At 41.3% G+C, this 23917-nt stretch overlaps 1 protein-coding gene across 1 annotated transcript; it reads right to left on the reverse strand.

The window, feature by feature from the left end:
- Positions 1–2367: 2367 nt before the first annotated feature.
- On the reverse strand, positions 2368–18444 carry LOC143416724 (low affinity immunoglobulin gamma Fc region receptor II-like). The gene is made up of 6 exons (XM_076882208.1): positions 18441–18444; positions 17496–17570; positions 3635–3934; positions 3193–3448; positions 2686–2927; positions 2368–2543 (listed from the first exon to the last, which is right to left on the reverse strand). Exons 1-6 carry the CDS (start codon positions 18442–18444, stop codon positions 2368–2370), a joined length of 1053 nt encoding a protein of 350 aa, XP_076738323.1.
- Positions 18445–23917: the final 5473 nt, after the last annotated feature.

The following is a 23917-nucleotide window of genomic DNA, read 5'->3' on the forward strand; positions in this document are numbered from 1 at the left end:
GGTATAGTAATCATCCACAACTATTTTCAGTTGCGGATGATAAAGGATTCAGAAAGTTTATTCATGCAGGCCCATATGACAGAGAATATGCATCTTCTTTTTGTTTTCATATTTTAATTTATATTTAATTGTGTTGTGGTTTGCAGTGTTTTGTGTTGTTTCACTTTAAATTTGTTTAAAAGGAAAAAACTGAAAATTTAAGTAGTTAAAAGTTGAAATGTAAGTAGTTGGTTTTTGTATAATATGATTTATTGATTACATTTTATGTGGAGTGAATAAATAAAAGTATATTTACGTTGGCCCCTAGAGACAAAGTATGTACAAACTCCAAAACACGTAAAAACTCCGAAGCACATACAAACTCTGAAGCACGTACAAAACACAACAGAAGTGCTCCAGGATGCTAGGCCCAGTGTTGAGCTTTTGTTACCTCGTGGCTACACAAGCCAGGAAGTACCAATGACCGGATTTGGTGTGTGGTAGTAACAGGTAAATGAACTTTTTTTTTAAATTATTTGAATATATATGACTGCTTGTGTATAAATACACAAACAATACACATATGCTTTCAATTGTGTAATTTAAGTGATCTAGGTAGCTCTGTTTTGGAAGTTTAGTTAACGCTAGGAATGTGTTTTGTAGTTCGTACGTGCTTTTTGGAGTTTGTACGTGCTTTTTGGAGTTTGTACGTGCTTTGTCTCTAGGGGCCACTGTTTATATAGCCGAGCCGAAAGAGCCGGTTCTCTAAAAAGAGCTGGAAATCCCATCACTAATACTCTACCGAAGAGAGAGCGAACACCAAGTGACAGTGCCCACCAAGACATCAGTAGGGCTGAACGATTATGGAAAATAATCTAATTGCGATTTTTTGCCCCAATATTGCGATTGCGATGCGATATGCGATTATTTTTTAAGGTCTTTGTCTTCTGTATTATTAAACAAAGACAAGCAATACATCATATAGTATGGCCAATACTATATTACATTAATTTTAAACTGTTCTTTCCTGGAAGACAGACCTCTGTTATGATGACATGAGGTGATGCATGAATTGATGACTGACATTTTTATTTAACTTCTTCAATCACAACAGTATATTTGAACATACACAATAGTTTATTTTTAGCTTACAAACATCTGAGCATAAAGTGCTGACAAGGAACCCTGGTGTAAACATTAAAATGAAAGTCAGTACAATGTGCAGATTGCAGAAATATACATAAACAAAATCAGTGGCTTTACCACACTCAGTTTTTCGACATCTGTGAACTACTAGACAGTCATTCAATTAAAAAATAATATTAAATAAATAAAACTAATAAATAAAAAATACACACATCTTACTGATCTCTGCAGTCAGTAACATTACACATAAAGTGCAAACATAATAGCAATTGTATAAACACACACACAAACACGCCTTTAAAATTTAAAGGCGTGAAATTGGACGGTCTAGTTCTGATTAGCGTCACTGCTGTCTCGGTGGAGTTTAATAAACTCGGCCGTCTGCTTCTTGCTATCTAAAATATAACCAGACACTGGTGTAAATTCTCGACTGTCTCATACTTCTGTTTAATAAGTTTTCTGTTTGACGTTTAGTCAGCTGTGTGAAAACCAAGGAGGAACCCACCCGGGGGATTAATAAAGTTTTATTTTATCTAATCTAATAACTTTAATCTCAGCCAAACCGATTTACTCACGAACAAACAAAACACTGAAAAAAGCCCAACAATAACATTTTTAGGTTGTCTAAGTGACTTATATATTACGTTTAACCCGAGCAGCGAAACTCCGCGGTGATCTGAAAATGATGTGCCGGGAGTTGTGCCGTTCTCGGCCGCATCAGTAACCCTCGAGCTCCCGGCTAGCTGTCGAGCTGGTGGGTAGCAGACGCCTCTGAAAACGTCGAAGCACTTTTGCAAATATGGGATATCTTGATAAACCGAGCAGATATTTGATGTTTACACAGCTACTTTCTCGCCTGAAAATATTTTAAAAGCTTATTTTGTGACCCAGAAAGATTAGTATGAGTAATTTTAAAACTTAGTAGCGGCCGCCATTGTTGGAAACTGGAGTTTGGCTGGGCCGCGCTATGAATTCTGGGATATGGTAGTAATTTGGACAGCCTTCGGCGCGTCGCTGTGACGTAATCGGTCTACAAATGCGGCCTCAAGAGGATGCAGCCCATGAATTTGGACATGTCCAGAGTATAATCGCAGCCTTTGCGGTTAGAAAATTGCACTTGATCATGTCGCGATATTATCGCAAATGCGATATATCGTTCAGCCCTAGACATCAGTGTTGAAGGTAGGCTTTAAGTGTCAGTGTGAACACACAGATATAGTTCCTTGTCCCATATTTCCCATGTCAAACTCTGAACACAGGTTCATTGAATAATGATAAGTAAAGGAAAAAGTTCTCACTGTTGGTCGTTCTGCAGCGATACAGCAAGAGCAGGAGAATAATAAGAAGAGAGACTCCAAAAACCAGTCCAACAATCAACCACACAGGAGATGAAGAGCTGTCAGCTCCTGACACAGTTACTGTGACAACAAACAATAAAGTTTAATTATACTTTATAATTCATAAAATAATTTTAGGAAACTTCTCAGAAAATGAGGTGACTTCAAGCCTTAAAACAAAACTCATTTATAAAACTCCATCAAATGTTTTGATCCTGCTCACCTTTAACTGACATCCAGCTCTGTGCTGACTCTCTTCCTGAGTACTGACACTTGTAGAAACCTTCATCAGACTTTGACACTGCAGAGATCTTCAGCTCCCCTCGGGTATCATTTTGGATAAGTTTGTCATTGTGATAGAAAAACACATTGGAAAGTATTTTTTGTGTTCTCAAACTGCAGCTCAGACTAACAGAAGCTCCCTCAGTCACAGGATGAACAGGACTCACCAGGATAGGACCATTACCATCATCTGTGACACAATCACACACAATTGTTTCAGTCACATCAGCTGCTGCACACTTTGAGAAAAAGCTGACAAACAATAATAAGAACAGATTGTACAAATGCTTTTTTTATCATGAAGATCTGATCTTGTGTATTTAAAAACTGCTGTATGTGTTTTATTTTTCCCACATGAAATGACTTCACATACAGCAAAGCTGGGACAAATGTTCATGTGACGTCTAAATCATTCAGATCCAAGAAGTAAATGTATAATAACATACTCTGTACAGTGATGTTGACTGCACTGCTGAACTCTCCTGATCCAGACTCACACCAGTACACTGCAGTATCTGACTCTGATGTGTTGATGTCACATGTGGATCCAGTCATTCTCCTACAGACAGAGAGTCGGGCGTCCTCAGAGAACTTCCTCACTCTCCACTCAGGGAAGTTTCCCTCACAGGTCAGTGAGACAGAGTCAGAGGTGAAGTGTTGCACTCTGTCAGGACTCACTGTGAGAGACGCTGCTGAATGAACATCTGGAAACAACATGCAGTGAAGAGACAAAGCTCACAGATGTTAGGATTATAATGTCAGAAATGAAAAGATTGATTCTTCTTCTCAAAATAGTTTTTAAATGGGTTTATCACAGTGAGAGAGATGTTGGTGAATTAAATGATGACATCATATCAGCTCAATGAAACGATAAACAGAATCAAACTGACCTGCAGACCAGACAAACTTTGGTTGACTGTGATCAGTGTGATACTCTGGGTCTCCTCTTCCAGCTCTGCACACATATCCTGCTGTGTGTGTCTGTCCATGAATGATGTAGGAGTCCTGTGCAGTCCCACTGCCATCAGGTAGCAGCTCATAACTGGAGGATTTCTCTGATAGATCAGCAACAGCTTTATACCAGTAGAAGCTCCATCCTGCAGACGGATGTTCAACCTCACAGTTCAGAGTTACTGAGGCTCCAGGACTCAGCCATGATGGAGACACAGTGAGGACAGGACGGGGTTCATCTGTTCAACAAAGATTTTCTCTCAATCTTTCGTCTCTTAACTCTGAATTCAATGTCACTAAAATGTTGACTCACAAATATTTATGATGAACTTTAAGAGTGAGACTATCTAAACATGTCAAATATCTCAACATGTACTAATAAAAACACATTTTTACAAACTGTTTCTATTTCCAGGTTAAATGAACTATGACTCTACTTACTGCCAGAAACTGTCAGTGTGACTGAATCACTCCACTCTGTTGTTTCATGCTGTGAACTTTTCATTCTGCCCTTACAGCGATAGTTTCCACTGTTGGATGATGAAGCAGATCTAATCCTGTGTTCATTTTGATTTGGAGCTTTTATCATGCTGTTTGTTTCCCACTCATAATCCCACTCAGTGTCTCCTCCATGGATCTCACATCTGACAGTGATCGTCTCTCCTCTGTATATCTCAGACCAGTTTGGATGCAGAGTCACAACAGGCCTGATTGAGGCTGTTACTGTTCAAGAAAGTACAATAAAAACACATGAATGTCAAAAATGTTAATGCCTTTTGTTCTTCAGCTTCCTCCTTAATCAGGAATTTATCTGACTTCATGTTAAACTGACCAGTTTTCCCAATCCTGACTGACTGGCTGTCCTCTGTGTAGTAAACTGGGTTTCCTCTTCCTCCTCTGCACCTGTAGAGTCCTTCCTGTGAGACACTGATTTGTCCATTTGAGTGGAAAACTGCATCTTGTGTGGTCAGGGCTTCAGAGGATTTCTCATCTCTGTACCAGTAGTATTTCCATCCAGATGATGATGATGGATTCACAGAGCAGGTCAGGGTCACACTGCCCCCTACTGGAACAGCTGTGTTATCAGCTCTCAGTTTGGCCTTTGGTTTATCTGCAGTTCAGTTTAGAAAAAGAACAAAAGTCAATGACTGAATCAAACCAGTTGAAATAACTTGGTGGAAATATGGAAATAATCAAATTTTTATATTATTATAGAAATATTACAAAAAAATTAGTATAAGAAATAAAATAGTATAAGAGTAATATTACAACTAAGTAGCTGCAGCTATTGTTGGAAATACGTGTTGTTTTGATGTTTTGATGTATTTCCATAAAGTGAGTTTAGACTTTTCATCAAGAAAAATCACAGTTTGTGCCTGTAAGCAAATTGGTAAGACACAGTAATGTTTCAGTGTGAAGCTGCAGGACTGCATTTTGTTTTCTGCAGCCGCTGTAATTTTTTAGTTAGAGTGACGCTAACCCAGCTGCTAATAAGGACTACTGTAGACTGCTGTTTTCCTAACTTTGTTGTAAAAAGTTAGCAAGAAGTTGCAGAGGATCGTTACCGGACTGGATAATGACAGACGAACTCCAGATAGTCACTCCGAGTGCCTGAGTCGCTCAGAGTACCTCTGCCAACGTGGGAAAGGAAAACAAATACCTGTGGACCACGTGGAGATCACGCACCTTCATCATCTTTGTGCTTCTCAAGGAACTGAAGACAACCTGTTAGCTGGACTAATCTGGTGAGTGTTGCACATTTTCACCATGTACTGAGGTTTAATTTATTTTTTGCTCTTTGACTGAAGAGACTGCGGTTTGGAGATCTTATTACATTGCTACGTTCTCCAGCATCAGTACAGGCCTGCAACAAGGCTGTATTAGTGCTGCTGGTTGTTCCTATAACTGAACTGATACTAAAACCTGCCATTTTATTATATTATTATTTTTTATAATTTTGGCTTACTAAGAGAGGGTTGCTATGGTGTATTTTACATTGTGTATGGTGTAATTTACTGCACTGTGATACACTAGTGTTCAATTTACAATAAGTGCTCCTGTTAAGACAGATGTAAACATGAAAACATGAAATGTCAGCATGAATCATGGTCCAACTCACATGAAACTGTCAGTCTGAAGGCATCACTCCATCCTGTTAAGAGATAGTCACTGCTACCCCGACATCTGTAGACTCCACTGTGGGACACTGAAACTCTGCTGATCCTGTATTCACTGGATGTTGGAGGGCTGTTTGTGTTGGGTGCTGTCCATTCATATTTCCACACCTTTCCTTCACCTCCCTGAATCTCACAACTGAGAGTGATTGTGTCACCAGTGAATATCTGAGACCAGCTGTGCTGCAGTTTCACAGCAGCCAAAACTGTTCAACAAACAAATAAACACAATTTTTTTAAAACTAATCAACAGCAAACAAAATACATTTAAAAAATATAGTTATAAAGTGTTATAAAATCTTGAATTTGTTTTATTTCACAAAAAAACTTAACCCTCACCTTGTTTCTGAATTGTAACTGCAGCACTGTCCTCTGTGGAGAAAACTGGATCTCCTCTCCCTCCTCTGCAGTAATAGATGCCTCCTTCTGAAATACTGATTGTGTGCTCTGATGTTCCAGCTCCTATTTTCTGAGCTCCAGAAAACTGTGAATCACGTCTGAACCAGTCAAACTTCCAGCCAGCAGAGCCCTCCACAGAGCAGCTCAGTGTCACACTGCCCCCTGCTGGTATGACTGAACTTTGTGCTGTCAGTGTGGCTCTGGGTTTACTTGCTGTTGAAGTTACAGGAAAAGAGAAAGCATCAGATTGTCACTTGCTTCAGGAATAATGTCTTTATAGTGAATTAAGTTTTAAAAGAAAAAGTAAGAATTCAAGAAAAATAAAGAAGTTTGTAATATGTTGAATTCAGTAAGTGCTTAAGAGCTCACAACTGTGTGTTAAGAAAATGGATGGATGGAAGGAAACAACTGTCTTCAAATCAAATTTGATGAGAATCAACAACTGGCAGCAGCACACATGAGGACAGCACAGGTATCTCAGCTAACTGTTAGCCAGCTAGAGAGCCAGGAGCTAACACTGGATGTATATAACATGATGAAAATCAGAGTGAATCAAGAATCAGGTGAGAGTGTTTTTACGCTCTGCCACCAAACTGTACTCCTAAATGCAGAGACAGGTGAACTATACACTGTTAGCTGTTAGTATGACTGAACTTTGTGCTGTCAGTGTGGCTCTGGGTTTAATTGCTGTTGAAGTTACAGGAAAAGATGAACATCAGATTGTCACTTGCTTCAGGAAAAACTTTGTATAAGAAGAACAACAAAAATTTACAAGAAAAAATAAAACCTTTACAAATTTGTAATATTTGGATTTCAACAAGTGAGTCTTTCATTCATGGTTTTAAAGCAAAATTTCCCCTCAAATTTAATTCAGAAAAAAAAAAAAACGTTTGGGCTTTTTGTTTGTTGGAAGGCCAACAGTACATATTGACTGATTAAAAGCTTGAGAGAATTTATCCAGATAAACTGGATAAAAATTCTTACATGATAGAGTCACTGGGATGATATCACTCCACCATATGAATGTCAAAAATGTTAATACATTTGTTCTTCATCTTCCTCTTTAATCATGAATTTATCTGAATTTATGTTAAACTCACCAGTTTTCCCAATCCTGACTGACTGGCTGTCCTCTGTGTAGTAAACTGGGTTTCCTCTTCCTCCTCTGCACCTGTAGAGTCCTTCCTGTGAGACACTGATTTGTCCATTTGAGTGAAAAACTGCATCTTGTGTGGTCAGGGCTTCAGAGGATTTCTCATCTCTGTACCAGTAGTATTTCCAGCCAGATGATGATGATGATGGGTTCACAGAGCAGGTCAGGGTCACACTGCCCCCTACTGGAACAGCTGTGTTATCAGCTCTCAGTTTGGCCTTTGGTTTATCTGCAGTTCAGTTTAGAAAAAGAACAAAAGTCAATGACTGAATCAAACCAGTTGAAATAACTTGGTGGAAATATGTCAATAATAAATATCACATAACTTTAATGGTGAAGCTGCAACAAACTGTACAACTATCACACAAACACAACACTAATCTTTCATATTTAATTTGCTGCATTTCTAAGTTAAAAACACACATGAGGAACAATCAGTGGATTTAATGTCTGTGAAGGTTCTCAGTCATCCAGGTCATCGTAGTCAAAGGAGCTTGCAAAGAAAAGCGTCTGGACTTCTTTAAGTTGCTTGAAGACGTTTCACCTCTCATCCGAGAAGCTTCTTCAGTTCTAAGGTCAAATGGTGGAGAGTCCCAGATATAAACCTAGTGGGAGTTTCCCCCCACAGAGGGACAAAAGGACCCCCTGATGATCCTCTAATCGCCTGAGCCAAGGTGTGAAATTAGGTGTGGGACCCAATCAGCCAGAGTTTCGGGTGTGTTCATTGTGAAACCTGGCCCCACCTTGTCATGCGAATTCCTGAGATCAGATGGCCAGTGTATTTCAGACCCAGCAACACACTCAGACAGAAACTGGTTCACCCGAAAGACAAAACGCCAAAACACAAACTTAACAACGTGGTGTATGCTGTACAGTGCAGCGAGGAATGCCCAGACCTCTACATTGGAGAGACCAAACAGCCACTTCACAAGCGCATGGCACAACACAGAAGAGCCACCTCCACAGGACAAGACTCAGCAGTCCATCTGCATCTTAAGGATAAAGGTCACTCTTTCGAGGATGCCAATGTTCACATTTTGGACAGAGAGGACAGATGGTTTGAAAGAGGAGTGAAAGAAGCCATCTATGTCCACTGTGAGCGACCATCTTTGAACAGAGGCGGGGGTTTACGACACCAACTCTCTGCCATCTATAATCCAGTTTTGAGATCCCTTCCCAGACGCCTTAACGCCCACTCACATCCTGGGCCATCTGACCTCAGGAATTCGCATGACAAGGTGGGGCCAGGTTTCACAATGAACACACCCGAAACTCTGGCTGATTGGGTCCCACACCCAATTTCACACCTTGGCTCAGGTGATTAGAGGATCATCAGGGGGTCCTTTTGTCCCTCTGTGGGGGGATACTCCCACTAGGTTTATATCTGGGACTCTCCACCATTTGACCTTAGAACTGAAGAAGCTTCTCGGATGAGAGGTGAAACGTCTTCAAGCAACTTAAAGAAGTCCAGACGCTTTTCTTTGCAAGCTCCTTTGACCAGTGGATTTAATGTTTCTTAGTGGATGTGGTGGAGCAGCTGAGACAGATTCAGCATTTGTTCTGCATTTCATCTTTCATGTATTAGAGCTGCACAGCAGAGAAGTTACTCTCATATGTTTTGTTCTCTTCACTGTGAATAAAAAGCTGCTGTTCAGGTTTTTGTTGTTGAAATAAAAACTAAACATTTTACTGACCAACATGAAAGACAGTTATAAAGCTGTAAGAAATAGAGATGGACCGATCTGATATTAGGTATCGGTATCGATCCGATACTGACCTAAATTACTGGATCGGATATCGGAGAGAAATAAAAAATGTAATCCGATCCTTTAAATATCACGAAAGCACCTCACAAAACTTGCGACATGGGGTAACTCAGCTCATAACCTTAGCACGGTGGAGCATGTATGCATCATATGGTGTGCAAGACCTGTCAGCAGTCTGATTGAACATTTGGAGCCTCGCTACCAAACCGGCATTTCATCTCCGAGGAAGTTATCCCAGAGAAGTAAAGCAGGTGTGTAAGTTCATCTCTGAATGTTTGTAAAGCGTTCCCGCGTTAAGCTTAACAACCGATATATGGAGCAACTGCCTCTTTTCTCCCCTTCCCTCTCCTGCTGCTACTTCAATCATGAAACTGCTTAATGATCAGCTGATCGGCTTTTCTGTGGCGAGTCCGTCTCTCTTGTTTGTTTTTGGCCCACTTTGCACCAGAAAGAGGAAACCAGCGGCTGAACAACAGCAGCACGTTTAAGCTTGATAAGCTGTTGTTAGGATTTATTTAATATTACTTTCTACTCGAGGATCTTTTTCTACGTAGCTGACGGCTGGTAACTGTGCAGGGGCGGATCTAGCAAAGTTTAGCCAGGGGGGCCGATAGGGCATGAACAGGGAAAAGGGGGCACAAAGACATATTCTCATTTAAAATGTCTAGCTTTTAATAAATAATGATCTGAATCTTACACCCAAAGTGTTAATCTGATGTAAAATGTATAGAAGTCCATTACTATATATAGTAACTATTAAGTCTAATATACCCTAGTAAGCTATACTACTTTTTCCATCTGTGCAGTCTGCAATTCTGTTGAAGAAAGATGTTGAATCTATTTAATTATTGTGGAAAAATAATTGATTGTTTTTTTTTAAACACGTGCATTAAATTAAAGTTGATTACGTCGATTAATCATCGGGAGGCGGAGGCTGGGGGGTGGTTCCCCATTTGTTTTTTGCTGGGAGTTGGCAACCCTATTAGTTAGGTTGCTTAATATTTCCGCAAAGTACTCTTTAAAATACCAGAATAGGGAGGAATGTGTAGGTTTAAGTTTATTAGATTGATCAGTGTTGCTAAACTCTTAAATATTTTGGGTGCAGTGTATTTTTTTCCATACAGGTATAACAGAATAGCTTTAGTATTTTGGGTTTTTTTAAACTTGAGTATGAACTTATACAAAATGCAGCAAGATATTAAAAAAAAAGTATTGATTAAAAAAAAAATACCGATAAGAATCCGATATAGTGTATCGGCAGATATCCAAATTTATGATATCGGTATCGCACATAAAAAAGTGGTATCGTTCCATCTCTAGTAAGAAAGGAGAAGTGTCATGAATCGCTGTGCGGCAGGCAGGAGTTGGACCCAAAAGGCAGGCACTCAGGCACGAAGTTTAAACACAAAGAACTCAGCTTTATTCGCTGGCAGGAGAAAGTCATACAAAGCAAACTAAACTCACAGAGAGACACAGGGAGATCCACACAGCATGAGGGACAACACAACACTGACTCAGAGAAACACAGGGTTTAAATACACTGGGGAGTAACGAGGGGAATGAGACACAGAAGGAGGGCACAGCTGGGAGAAATCAGGACTGACGAGACAAGCAAAGCAGGACACATTCACATAAGACACGGACCTTCAAAGTAAAACAGGAAGGATCACACAGAGACGCGAACTCGACACAGTGGAGACAGCAACTAAGAAACACAGAGACATAAACCATAAGGCAGAGGACTCTAAGAACCGAAAGACACAGAGGGGAACTCAAACATGCAGACACAGACTACACAGAACAGAGGGGACACAGAGAAACATGAAGGGCAAGGGATCGAAACTAGAAACCATAGAATAAATCACACAAGTACAATAATACAAACATCACAAAGAACTAAAAACGCTGGGTCAGGAGACCCAGGACCGTGACAAGAAGTGCTTTTTCCTTATTTAGATACTCTGGATGAAAGATCTTACATGATACAGTCAGTGTGATGATATCACTCCACTCTGATAAGAAATAGTCCCTTCTGCCCCGGCAGCTGTGTCCTCCACTGTCAGACTTAGTAGCTCTGATGATTCTGTATTCATTGGATGTTGGAGGTGTGTTTGACTTGGCTGCTCTCCATTCATACGTCCACTGAGCTCCTTCACCTCCCTGAATCTCACATCTGACAGTGACTGTCTCACCGCTGTATATCTGAGTCCAGGATGGCTGAAGGGTCACAGTGGTCTTACTGGGAACTGTTCACAGAAAAATATCCAGTTAGGAGACAAATAGAAACATATGATGAACAGAAAAATATCATGATTTCTATTCTATTCTTTCATGAACCAAGAGGAGCGTCGGCTTTCATCAACATTTGTCAGAGGCTAATTTTTCCCACAGAGATTGTAGCAGCTACTCTGCGACCAGACCTCGTCCTTTGGTCTAACTCCCAAAAACTTGTGTACATCATTGAGCTGATGGTACCATGGGAGGAAGCAACTGAGGAAGGATTCAAGCGTAAGAAGCTGCAGTATGCCAACTTGGCAGCTGAGGCAGAGGACAGAGGCTCGAAGATCAAAGTGCACCCAGTGGAAGTGGGGTGCAGGGGCTTTGTTGCCAGAACAACAGCAAAGCTGTTTAGAGAGGTTGGTATCAGAGGACAGGCACAACAGCAGGCTATAAGAGAATTAGCTAACACTGCTGAGAGGACCAGTCACTTGTTATGGCTAAAAAGGGCTGACATCACTTGGGCAGCTAAGGTAGTCACCTAGCCACGTGAGAAAAGAAAATATTCCGCTCTTCTTCCCTTTTCTGGGAGGCAGTGGGGAGGTCGAGCGTACAGCCCGATCCGGTAGGGAGGTGTGGGAAGCCAGATCGGGCGCCCCCCCTTCCAGTTCTCCTCTCTGCTCTCTCCTATCTTATCTTACTTGTCTTACTTCTCTCTATCACCTTTTCTGTCCCTTTGAAGAAATGAGGCTCCATAAATGCTAAAGAGGTAAGTATTTCTCAGTTGCAGTGAGTAGATAGAATAAAATAAACTGTAGAAAACTAAACAGCAGAAAGAAGAAGAGAAATTACAATTTTGACATAAACCACTGACACAATCCAGGGCCTGATCAACGCTGGAAGAGCCTCCTTGGATGAGGGTGTCTAGTGATAATGGCCGAAACACCCGATGAATCCAAGGTCCACTACTGACGATGTGTCCCAAATTTTAAAATCAGATCAGATCTCTAATCCCTAAACCTAATCAAGGAAAAATGTCAGGTTAGCCTGGGTAAAAGACCGAAGGTTGAGGCATACAACGATGTGTGCTACTGGTAAAGTTTCTGGGCTGCTTTTCCTCATAACAGCCATCCCCCAAGATTTTCTCCATTTAAAGAAATGCATTGTCAGGGATTGTAACATCTAGTGCTTTTACTGAATCATACAATAATAATAACAAATGTGCTGTTAGAATTCGATTTCACTTAGAGACAAATAGAAATATAAAGATCAAAAATAAGACTGAATAAATCTATTTTTCTATTTCCCACCTTCACAAATAATCTTAATGAACAGAAAACTCAGAGTTTGCCTCATCTCAAGGTTAAAAAACTCACAGGTGTGAGATAAAACTGTTATCAAAGATCACATTATGATCTCTCAGCTTGGCAGAAATAAAAAAAAAAAGTAAACTCACGTGTTTCCTGAACTGTGACGTCACTGCTGTCCTCTGTGTAGTAAACTGGATCTCCTCTCCCTCCTCTGCAGTGGTACAGACCTCCTTGTGAGACACTAATAACTCTGTTTGCTTCATTTCCTCTCATGAGCTGAGCTTTAGAAGAGACTGAATCACGTCTGAACCAGTCAAACTTCCAGCCAGCAGAGCCCTCCACAGAGCAGCTCAGTGTCACACTGCCCCCTGCTGGTATGATTGAACTTTGTGCTGTCAGTGTGGCTCTGGGTTTACTTGCTGCTGAAGAAACAAAATAGGTAAAACATTAAATCGTCACCACGAATACGTTTCTTACAGTACAGATCACACTTTAAACATTCACAGAGTAATTTATCTACAAACACAAAAAGAAATTAGTTTCCCTGCATGTGACACATTGGACTATTTAACAAACTAAATATTTCACTGATTTATGATTCTCTTATCAAACTGTCATCTCTGTACGTTCCTCTTTAACCCTCATGTTGTGTTCATTTTCTGTTAAACAATTTGTTCTGTCAAAAATGGCCGTTCCATTGAGATCATCATAAAAATTATAAAAACATAAAACTATAATAACAGATTTATTATCACCACTTGTTGTGTTTGGTCTTTTTATCAACTTAAGTTCTTGTGAGCATTACAGTTTTTGAACGTCTGTTATTTATGGTCTGTTTGTCTCTTAATCTGAGTTTATGCACCTTTGAGTTGTGAAAAACATCATTTTCAGGTTATTTTGACTATAATAAATAACCAGATAAAAGATAATATGCTGTTTATCACAGACTCATTTGGGTCAAAGTTACCAAGAACATTTGTTTTTTAAACCATTTAAAATGTATATACAGTCACAAAGTGACACCTGTGGTGTTGCTGGTCAAACTGATGAGGCATATTTCATTTGTTTGTAGAGGAAACGATCCCAAAGTTAAACTTGCTTCTGACACAGCTCCTGACCAAGAGCGTAGGAGATGAAGAAATTATCATCTTATGTCACTGAGACCTCCAATCATCTTCAGATCCACATACTTCACTTGGTTCTTTTCAGCAACACCGTCTGCAGGTTTCCCAGTATAAACCTGCATGTTCCAGGTATAATTTGTCCTGGCATCACATGTTGCCCAAATCTTTATGCCATATTTAGAAGCTTGTTTGGCATATACTGTTTGAAAGGGCAGCATCCCCTAAAGCAACCGGACGCACATCCACTGTCACGTTTAGACTTGGGATATGGATGAGTGGCTGCTGCTCCACACTTGTCCCAAACCTTTCTGATCACTGCAGATTTGTCTTGTCAACAACGCCGTGGTCTTGTATCACTGTTGTCAAAGTTAATCACCTGCAACAACATGTAAAACTTCTCTGGTGACATGATGGCCTGAAAAATTGTCCCACTACTCTGCATCTCATAAACTGCTGGTAAATTAATTTCTGGATCTGTACACATCACTCAAAATCAAAAGACCCATATATGCTGTAACAGTCACAATGGTGTGGTGTCTCTTTAAGACAACCCAAGTCCAGGGTTAATGTTGTCATCAGTATGCACCACTGCTCTCTGTGATTGTGTGGACATGTGCTTGCACGCTAGTGCATGAGGACGGACAGATTTTATGTTTTACCTCTCCAGACACCTTTGTTTGCAACGTTATGGGTTGTATGAACACTGCACGCTATGTTTGTTAAGCTGCAGCCGTTCAACCGGGCTTATATGGTTGACGAAGAGAAGGGTTATTAAAGAACATGCTGTGGAATTCCCAACGCCAGTGTGAGTGTGTATTCTTTTGACTCTCCTGCTAAGTGTTTTTGCCGCCTCCTCTCAACCACTAAACACAACCCAACGTTACAGTGCTTTAGTGTCTTTCTGGGTTACCTCCTTCCAAATAGCTTTGTAAATCTGTTTCTTCTCCAAGTTGCTCAAGTTTACCTCTTTGGTTTTGATAGACAGTTAGAAACCATTCAAACGGAGATTTGATGTCCTCAAGGATACAGAACATTTTGTAGGTCCTGTAATCATCCTGATGAGATTTTCGGCTGAAAGCCCATCTTGAATTTCAGGTGGGGACAGGTGTGTGTGTGTGTGTGTGTGTGTGTGTGTGTGTGTGTGTGTGTGTGTGTGTGTGTGTGTGTGTGTGTATATGCATTGTCTTGTTGTGTCCTCCATCCATTTCTAATGATTGAACATTTTTGACCAGGAACTCATGTAATGCAGATTTTTAGTGTCTGCTGAAATCCTCTTTGTGGACAAAGTTATGGAATTTTAGGTCAATCTGCTCAAATTAAATAAATTTCCCAGCGATAAAACTTTCAATTCGGTAACATTTGACCGGAACACAACATGATGGTTAAACTGCTGATACTTTAAGAGCCTCCATGGTGTCTCTCCTTTCTGTTTGCACAGTGAGAAAAACTGTTGTCCTGAGCTGCCTGCAGACAGCTGGATCATTGTTGGAGTTTTCCTGTTAAGACTGTCACGGTCCTGAGTATGTGGACTCAGTGTTTTCCTGTTTGTATTAGTTATCCTTGATTTCATGATGTGTTTTGATTCTCTTGGTTTTGATTTCTATCGCTAGTATTCCTAGCTCTTTAGTTCCTTGGCATTTTTTGTTTATGTATTCCCAGTTTTGTCGCACCAGCAAATAAAGCTGCCATTTAAGTTAATGTTTTGTCTCCGAGTCCTGCACTTGGGTCCAGCCACACAACTCATCGTGACAAAGACAGATGTAAACATGAAAACATGAAATGTCAGCATGAATCATGGTCCAACTCACATGAAACTGTCAGTGTGAAGGCATCACTCCATCCTGTTAAGAGATAGTCACTGCTACCCCGACATCTGTAGTCTCCACTGTGGGACACTGAAACTCTGCTGATCCTGTATTCACTGGATGTTGGAGGGCTGTTTGTGTTGGGTGCTGTCCATTCATATTTCCACACCTTTCCTTCACCTCCCTGAATCTCACATCTGAGAGTGATTGTGTCACCAGTGAATATCTGAGACCAGCTGTGCTGCAGTTTCACAGCAGCCAAAACTGTTCAACAAACACAAATAAACATTAAACAGAAACAAATCATGTGGGACCAAAAATAAATTTAAATATATTAAGTCTGACTTTAATTTAAACGTGAATTTGTTTTATTTCACAACAAAATTTCACCCTCACCTTGTTTCTGAATTGTAACTGCAGCACTGTCCTCTGTGGAGAAAACTGGATCTCCTCTCCCTCCTCTGCAGTAATAGATGCCTCCTTCTGAAATACTGATAGTGTGCTCTGATGTTCCAGCTCCTATTTTCTGAGCTCCAGAAAACTCTGAATCACGTCTGAACCAGTCAAACTTCCAGCCAGCAGAGCCCTCCACAGAGCAGCTCAGTGTCACACTGCCCCCTGCTGGTATGACTGAACTTTGTGCTGTCAGTGTGGCTCTGGGTTTACTTGCTGTTGAAGTTACAGGAAAAGAGAAAGCATCAGATTGTCACTTGCTTCAGGAATAATGTCTTTATAGTGAATTAAGTTTTAAAAGAAAAAGTAAGAATTCAAGAAAAATAAAGAAGTTTGTAATATGTTGAATTCAGTAAGTGCTTAAGAGCTCACAACTGTGTGTTAAGAAAATGGATGGATGGAAGGAAACAACTGTCTTCAAATCAAATTTGATGAGAATCAACAACTGGCAGCAGCACACATGAGGACAGCACAGGTATCTCAGCTAACTGTTAGCCAGCTAGAGAGCCAGGAGCTAACACTGGATGTATATAACATGATGAAAATCAGAGTGAATCAAGAATCAGGTGAGAGTGTTTTTACGCTCTGCCACCAAACTGTACTCCTAAATGCAGAGACAGGTGAACTATACACTGTTAGCTGATCTGAGGCCAGTTGATCGTGGATGCTCTTAGCATCAAGATTTTTTGTTAATCTGCCTTTTTGTTAAATATCCGACTTGTTTTAAGGATCATGATCACATGTAAAAGATGCATAACCAATGCACAGTCAGCAGCATTTATCAGTCATCATAATTTACACAGATGTTATTCATACTGTATGCTATCCCCGACCCCAACCAGGGCTGTGATGTGATAACAGAACTCTTCTCTGTTGATGATCAGCCTTTTCTTTTTTCAGCATCTGTATTTTCAAACAGCTGCTCTGCTCATTCTGTATTTATTGATCATGTTTGTTCAGCTTAAAATAAATTTTAAAAACAAACAAATACAATAATTGTGTCATAATTCAGAGCTGCAGTGGTGAAAACCACACACATGCACATATTGAAGACACTGAGTTCATCACATCTGTGTTTAATATTTATGTTACAAAGTTTTTTCACTCTGGTGATAACTGTGTTTTTTTATCACCACATTTAAAACTGTTTCTCACTGATTTTGCTACTAAGATAAAACAGATAAAACAAAGAACAATATTACTGAATGAAATGAGTCCAACTTACATGATACAGTCAGTGTGATGATGTCACCGCACAATGTAAAAGTGCAGCATTTGTATTCTCCACTGTGAGACTCTGTAGCTCTGCTGATTCTGTATTCAGATGTTGACGGTGGTTCTAACTTGGCTGATGACATTAGAAACATCGAATGGCTTCCATCACTTTCCTGAATCTCACATCTGACAGTGACTGTCTCACTGCTGTATATCTGAGTCAAGGGTGGTTCGAGGATCACGGTGGGCTTATTGGGAACTGTTCACATAAACACATCAAGTTAGAGATTGATGGAAGCATATAGTCAATTTGAAGATGTCCTGATTTTTATTGCTGCTGTTAAGAGTCAAAAGATTTACTGCATCCTGGTGATGTTTGGACTTGAAAATAATAAGATGTGTTTTCATGAAAGAAATTAAACCATATAAATATTCTGGATAAAACAACAGAGTGACTCCACAGATCTGTGAGGCTGAGATCAACACATAAACACACAAAGTCAGAGTTTGTTATTTGTCCATGTGAGCTGTCCACTTTTAAATTGTAACAGGAAGTTTTATTTTATTAACGTTGAGCCGTTATTTTTGCATTTTCATCTTTACATTTATGACCACAGTTTTCAGGAGTTCTTGAGGCCTTTTTAAACATACTCTTTTATTAATATTATGAGGATTCAGTTACTTAACAGTGTCTCAGCTAATCGAGACACTTGCCTGTAGTTTAAACATGATAATCCCCTGTAGTTGCCTTTTATGTCTTATCCTGAACACTTCACAGCTGAAACACATGATTGAATATTTTCTGTATCAGGGAAAGGAGCACAAATAACATGAGAAGTGGCTGCAGATATTCAAATGTAAAATTCTTGAAACAAGTAAAGTCATCCTCAAATACACAAATGTGTCTACGCATGAACTGAAGATAGCATCAAGAAGATTTACTGAACTTACATCATTCAGTGAACTGTGCACATTTACAGCTGGTATAAACGCTGGTTTCTAAATCAATCTCCTCATCTGTTTGGAGAATCTTTTTTTCTTCTGAATTTATAAACTCAGCAGTTTCCTGAATGATGACTGCATCACTTTATTCTATGACTGACCCTGTTGTGTTCCTGTGCAGGTGTACCCATGCCTGTGTATCCTTGGAAAGAGCAGTGGCCACCACATCAACACATGTCATACCATGAGCTCTATGAACTCTTCCAATCTGGCTTCAGAACACGACACAGCACTGAGACTGTTCTTATCCTCATCCTCCTGGACCTCTCTGCAGCCCTCACACCATCCTTCCTTCCTGCGTAATCAATCATAATCTTCTCACTGGTACCGTGCTCTCTTGCTATCAGTCAAACCTCTCCAACAGAGCACAGTTTGCCTTTGTCACCATGGGAGACTTCAGCTCCATCTCTGCTCCAGTTAACCACTGTGTGCCCCAAGGTTCTGAGCTTACTTACAAATCCCTCAATACCCTGGCACCTTAGTATCTCTGACCTGGGGCCCGTTCTTCGTACCTCGCTAAGTAAGTTAGCTGGATTTGATTGTTGACGATTTCGCGTGATCTTGGATCGTTCGGTTCCCCGAAGCTCATCCGGGACTTGCTGCCATAGCAACAGAGCCGTAAGCGTAAACCTGCTCGGGAGCAGGTTTACTTTATGTAAACAGGATTAGATCGCGGCCACGCAGGTATGTCCGCTTCATGTATACGAAAGCAACAGCGATATTCCACCACTGTTTCACCATAAATAAATATTATCAATGTAACTAAAGATAATGCAGCACTTGATCCATCACTAAGTGCTTAGAGCAGCTGGTCCTAGCACACTTCAAATCCTGTCTCCCCCCCACCCTGGACCCCCACCAATTTGCATACCGCCGGAACAGGAGCACAGAGGATGCAGTCTCCATCGCAATGCACTCTGTCCTCTCACACCTGGACAACAACAACACCTACGCCAGAATGCTGTTTATAGACTTCAGTTCAGCATTCAATACAATCCACCCCTCACAACTCACCAGGAAACTGACAGACCTGGGTATCAGTTCCCTCATCTGCAAATGGTTACTGGACTTCCTGACCAACCGCCCCCAACATGTCCGGCTGGATAACCGCTGCTCATCTACCATCACAATGAACACCGGTGTACCACAAGGCTGTGTGATGAGCCTTTTCCTCTACTCCCTCTTCACCCACGACTGCAGACCTGCTGATGGTTCCAACACCATCATTAAGTTTGCAGATGACACCACGGTGATTGGCCTCATCAGTGACAACGATGAGGCCGCCTACAGGGAGGAGGTGGATCGTCTGGCTGAGTGGTGCGACAGAAACAACCTGCTGCTTAACACCGAGAAGACCAAGGAGCTCATCGTGGACTACAGGAGGAATGCTGACCCACATCCACCCATCCACATTAAGGGGACGGCTGTGGAGCGTGTGAGCAGCTTCAAGTTCCTGGGAGTCCACATCTCCGAGGATCTCACCTGGACGACCAACTGCTCCAAGCTGGTCAAGAAGGCTCACCAGCGCCTCTTCTTCTTGAGGACTCTGAGGAAGAACCACCTGTCCTCAGACATCCTGGTGAACTTCTATCGCTGCACCATCGAGAGCATCCTGACCAACTGTATAACAGTCTGGTACGGGAACTGCTCTGCCTCGGACCGGAAGGCGTTGCAGAGGGTCGTGAAAACTGCCCAGCGCATCGCCGGAGCACCACTTCCTGCCATAAAAGACATCTACAGGAAGCGGTGTCTGAAAAGGGCTGGGAAAATCATCAAAGACCCCAGTCACCCATCACATGGACTCTTCACCCTCCTGCCCTCTGGGAGGCGCCACAGGAGCCTCCGGACTAAGACCACCAGGTACCGGAACAGCTTCTTCCCCACAGCTGTCAGACTCCTGAACTCTGCCTCCTGACATCTGACCCACGTTAAACTCATGGACTGAACATACACACACCCACAATGGACAACTGTACCCTCAAACACAATAATAACATGGACTGAACCACCACTCACAACCACTAGCACTTTATATAGCCTCTGTAGAAACTATCTACACCCTCACTTATCTTAACTGCACTACTGTATAGCTCTGTGTAAATAATCATTCTGTACATTCGATAATTTTTAATCCTACAACTGTTTACAACTTGCATAGTTCCCATTTCTGTATAGCTGTATATCCCAGATTCTGTAAAGTTATTTATTTCATATTCTGTATAGTTTTTCATATTTATATCCTGTTCATAATCTGTACATAGCTTGTACTCACTACAGCCTGTACATACTTATAGTTATAGAATATTCGCAACATACTTCATACCGTGTACATTATAACATACCATAATAGACCCATTTCTGTAATATACTCACATATCTATATTATTGCTAATATATATTGTAATATAGCTATATCACTAAAGCACTTCTGGATGGATGCAAACTGCATTTCGTTGCCCTGTACCTGTGCATGTGCAATGACAATAAAGTTGAATTCTATTCTATTCTATTCTATTGATTTCACACAGATACATACAGGTCATTTCCTAATAACGGGAAATGTACTATTAACATTCTATTACATGTATGTGATTATTACAGATGTAATTCATATTTCAGAGTAGTAATTGCAAATTACTTCGTGTAATCAAGATGAGAGACCACGGCTATAAAAGCGAAGGTGGATTTGGGAAGTCTGTCGCAGCCATGTCCTGTCCGTTTACGCGAGCAGCCCATTGCGGAAGGTGCAAGATTGATAAGGAGAGTTTTCAGAATTCAGCATATATTGCAGGACAGACAGGATCCTTTAGCTCAGCGCGACAGTGTGCTCATAGAGAGATATCGATATTCCCGTGAGGGTATTATTCACTTAACCAACTTGTTGACGAGGGGGTGCAGGACCACCACCTGTCTTTTTGTGCTCTGCCCTTTTCTTGGTTGCTGTTATGAACAAACAAACAGATTATTCCAGGGTCTCTTTCCAAGAGACGAAAAGCAATTGTTGCATCTTCAAAAAATAAAAATACAATAACTGAGCCTTACACCGGAGTATCGTTGCACTGGTTTACTGAACCTTACTTTCAGGGCATGTACAGAACATGAGCATCCATTTTCCTACTGCCTCCTACAGGACACACACTTCTTCCACTTCCTTACACATTAATGTAACACAGAACTAATACTGCCTCTCCTGGCATTACCATTGTAACAACACACTCATTCTGTTTCTTTCAGAAGAATAACAGGAACTTAGGATGTAGGTATCTATGAATAATAACTATTATGTATACTCATATATTTATATAACCACTTATTTCTTGCGATACCACATCTCCTCCCCCCTTAAGTCAACAACTCCCTTGACTTACAAAATAACCGTTTATCTAAAGAATGCTTAACAAGCAATCAACATGTAATTAAGGTAACCATGCAACCATACAACTGTACATAGGTTTCCATGTTTCTCTTTTTTTTTTCTAACTAGGAAGGTACGTCCTTCCTGTGAGATCAGAGCGCATTGTTGCTCTATTTCTGGAAGATCTCACACTACCTAACAAAGTCCTTTAAAGTCTCTGGTGGACGTCTCTCTCTCTGGGAACGTCGCAACACGGGTGTCACTGAGGAGTCTCCGGGAGCTGGAGTCTCCGGAGCATAAGGCAACTCCATTGCCGGAGGTTGTGGCGATGTGTCCAACTCCAATGGCAAGCAGCACTCAGGCACTGATTCTTTGTCAAGCAATGGCTCCACCTCCCTGTCTGGCGTACTGGGAACAGTGTCAGCCACTCTTGCTCTCACCTGATCCACGTGCCGCTTCACAGTTTGACCTGATCCAATGGTAACAATGTAAGACACTGGACCCGATGCTCTCACAATGACTGCGGGAATCCACTTCGGGCCATAGGAGTAGTTTCTGATGAAGACCTTGTCTCCTGGTGTGAAACTTCTCAGTCTTTTCTTGGTGTCATGATTTTCTTTCTGTTTCAATTGTTTGTGCTGCACTTTTGTTTTCACATCAGGCATGAGCAAGTCCAAAACTGATCTGAGTCTCCGTGACATCATCAACTCTGCAGGTGATAACTGAACAGAAATCGGGACAGTCTGGTTTGTAAGGTATCACCTTTGACTTTCTTCATCCCCTCCTTAAAGGTCTGGACCGCCCTCTCAGCCAGCCCATTTGAAGAAGGGTGGAAAGGTGCTGATCTTACATGGTCAATTCCATTCTGCTTCATGAATGACTCAAATTCAGCACTTGTGAAACATGTTCCGTTGTCTGAAACTAACATTTTAGGTAGTCCAAACACACTGAAACTCTGGCGCAGTTTCTCTATAGTTACCTGTGATGTAGAGGATTTCACAGGGTAAATGTCCATCCACTTGGAATGAGCATCCACAATGATTAGAAACATCTCCCCGAGGAAAGGCCCTGCATAGTCCACATGGATTCTGGACCATGGTGACTCCGGCCACTCCCAAGGGTGTAATGGTGCAGTAGGTGGTGACTTGGAGTGTTTCTGACACTCCTCACATGCCTGCACTTCTCTTTCAATGTTCTCATCCATCCCTGGTCACCATACATACGACCTTGCCAAGCCTTTCATCTTCGACATGCCTGTATGAGTCTGGTGCAGGAGTTTCAATATTTTGTCTCGGCATTTGGTGGGAATAATTACTCGGGCTCCCCAGAGCACGCAACCATCCCTCACACTCAGTTCCAGCTTTCTCTGTCGATACGGCTTTAAACAGGCATCGGTCTCAGTTGGCCAGCCTTTTAAGGTGTACTCGTGGACTTGGGACAACAAGACATCCTTAGCTGTCCATCGTTTGATCTGTGCAGTGTCCACTAATGTGTCATCCAGTACATGCATCATCAAAACCTGCTCAGCCATCTCTTGCTCAGGTGCTGAGTCTGGGACCGGCAACCGGCTGAGCGCATCCGCGTTTTCATGATGTTTTCCTGGCTTGTACCTGATGTTGTACTCGTAAGCACTCAATGTCACGGCCCATCTTTGTACTCTTGGTGAGCCCATCTGAGGTATAGGCTTCTTTTCATTGAACAGTGAGATTAGGGGTTTATGATCTGTGTAAATCGTGAAAACTCGGCCATACAAGTATTTGTGAAATTTCTTGATGCCAAATATCACAGCTAGACCTTCTTTGTCAAGCTGAGAATACTTTTTCTCAGCAGGAGAGAGTGTGCGTGACATGAACCCCAAAGGTCTCTCGCTTCCATCCTCCATCTTATGTGACAATACGGCGCCTACGCCATATGGGGATGCATCACATGAGAGAACCAACTCACGGTCAGCAGAATAATGAACTAACACCTCTGCTGAGTTCAACAGGTTCTTAGATTTCTGGAATGCTTCCTCTTGTCTCTTTTGCCATGTCCACCGTACCTCGTGTCTCAAAAGTTCATGTAAGGGTGCCAACAGGGTTGCCAGGTTTGGAAGGAATTTGTTGTAGTAATTGAGCAAACCTAAGTATGCTTTCAGTTCAGTGACATTTGTGGGGGTAGGTGCGTCCATGATTGCTTTAACTTTGTTTTCCACTGGGTGGAGCCCCTGGGCGTCCACTATGTGCCCCAAGTACTCCACTTTCTCTTGC

The sequence above is a fragment of the Maylandia zebra genome, linkage group LG3, assembly GCF_041146795.1.
Source record: "Maylandia zebra isolate NMK-2024a linkage group LG3, Mzebra_GT3a, whole genome shotgun sequence".
NCBI lineage: Eukaryota > Metazoa > Chordata > Actinopteri > Cichliformes > Cichlidae > Maylandia > Maylandia zebra.

Excerpts from the sequence above, each read along its gene's own strand:
- LOC143416724 (XM_076882208.1), bottom strand. Across the intron at positions 2,928-3,192 it reads GCAGTCAACATCACTGTACA|TAATGGTCCTATCCTGGTGA; the intron begins GAGTATGTTATT and ends CACAGATGATGG. Across the intron at positions 2,544-2,685 it reads GAGCTGGATGTCAGTTAAAG|TAACTGTGTCAGGAGCTGAC; the intron begins GTGAGCAGGATC and ends TTGTTGTCACAG.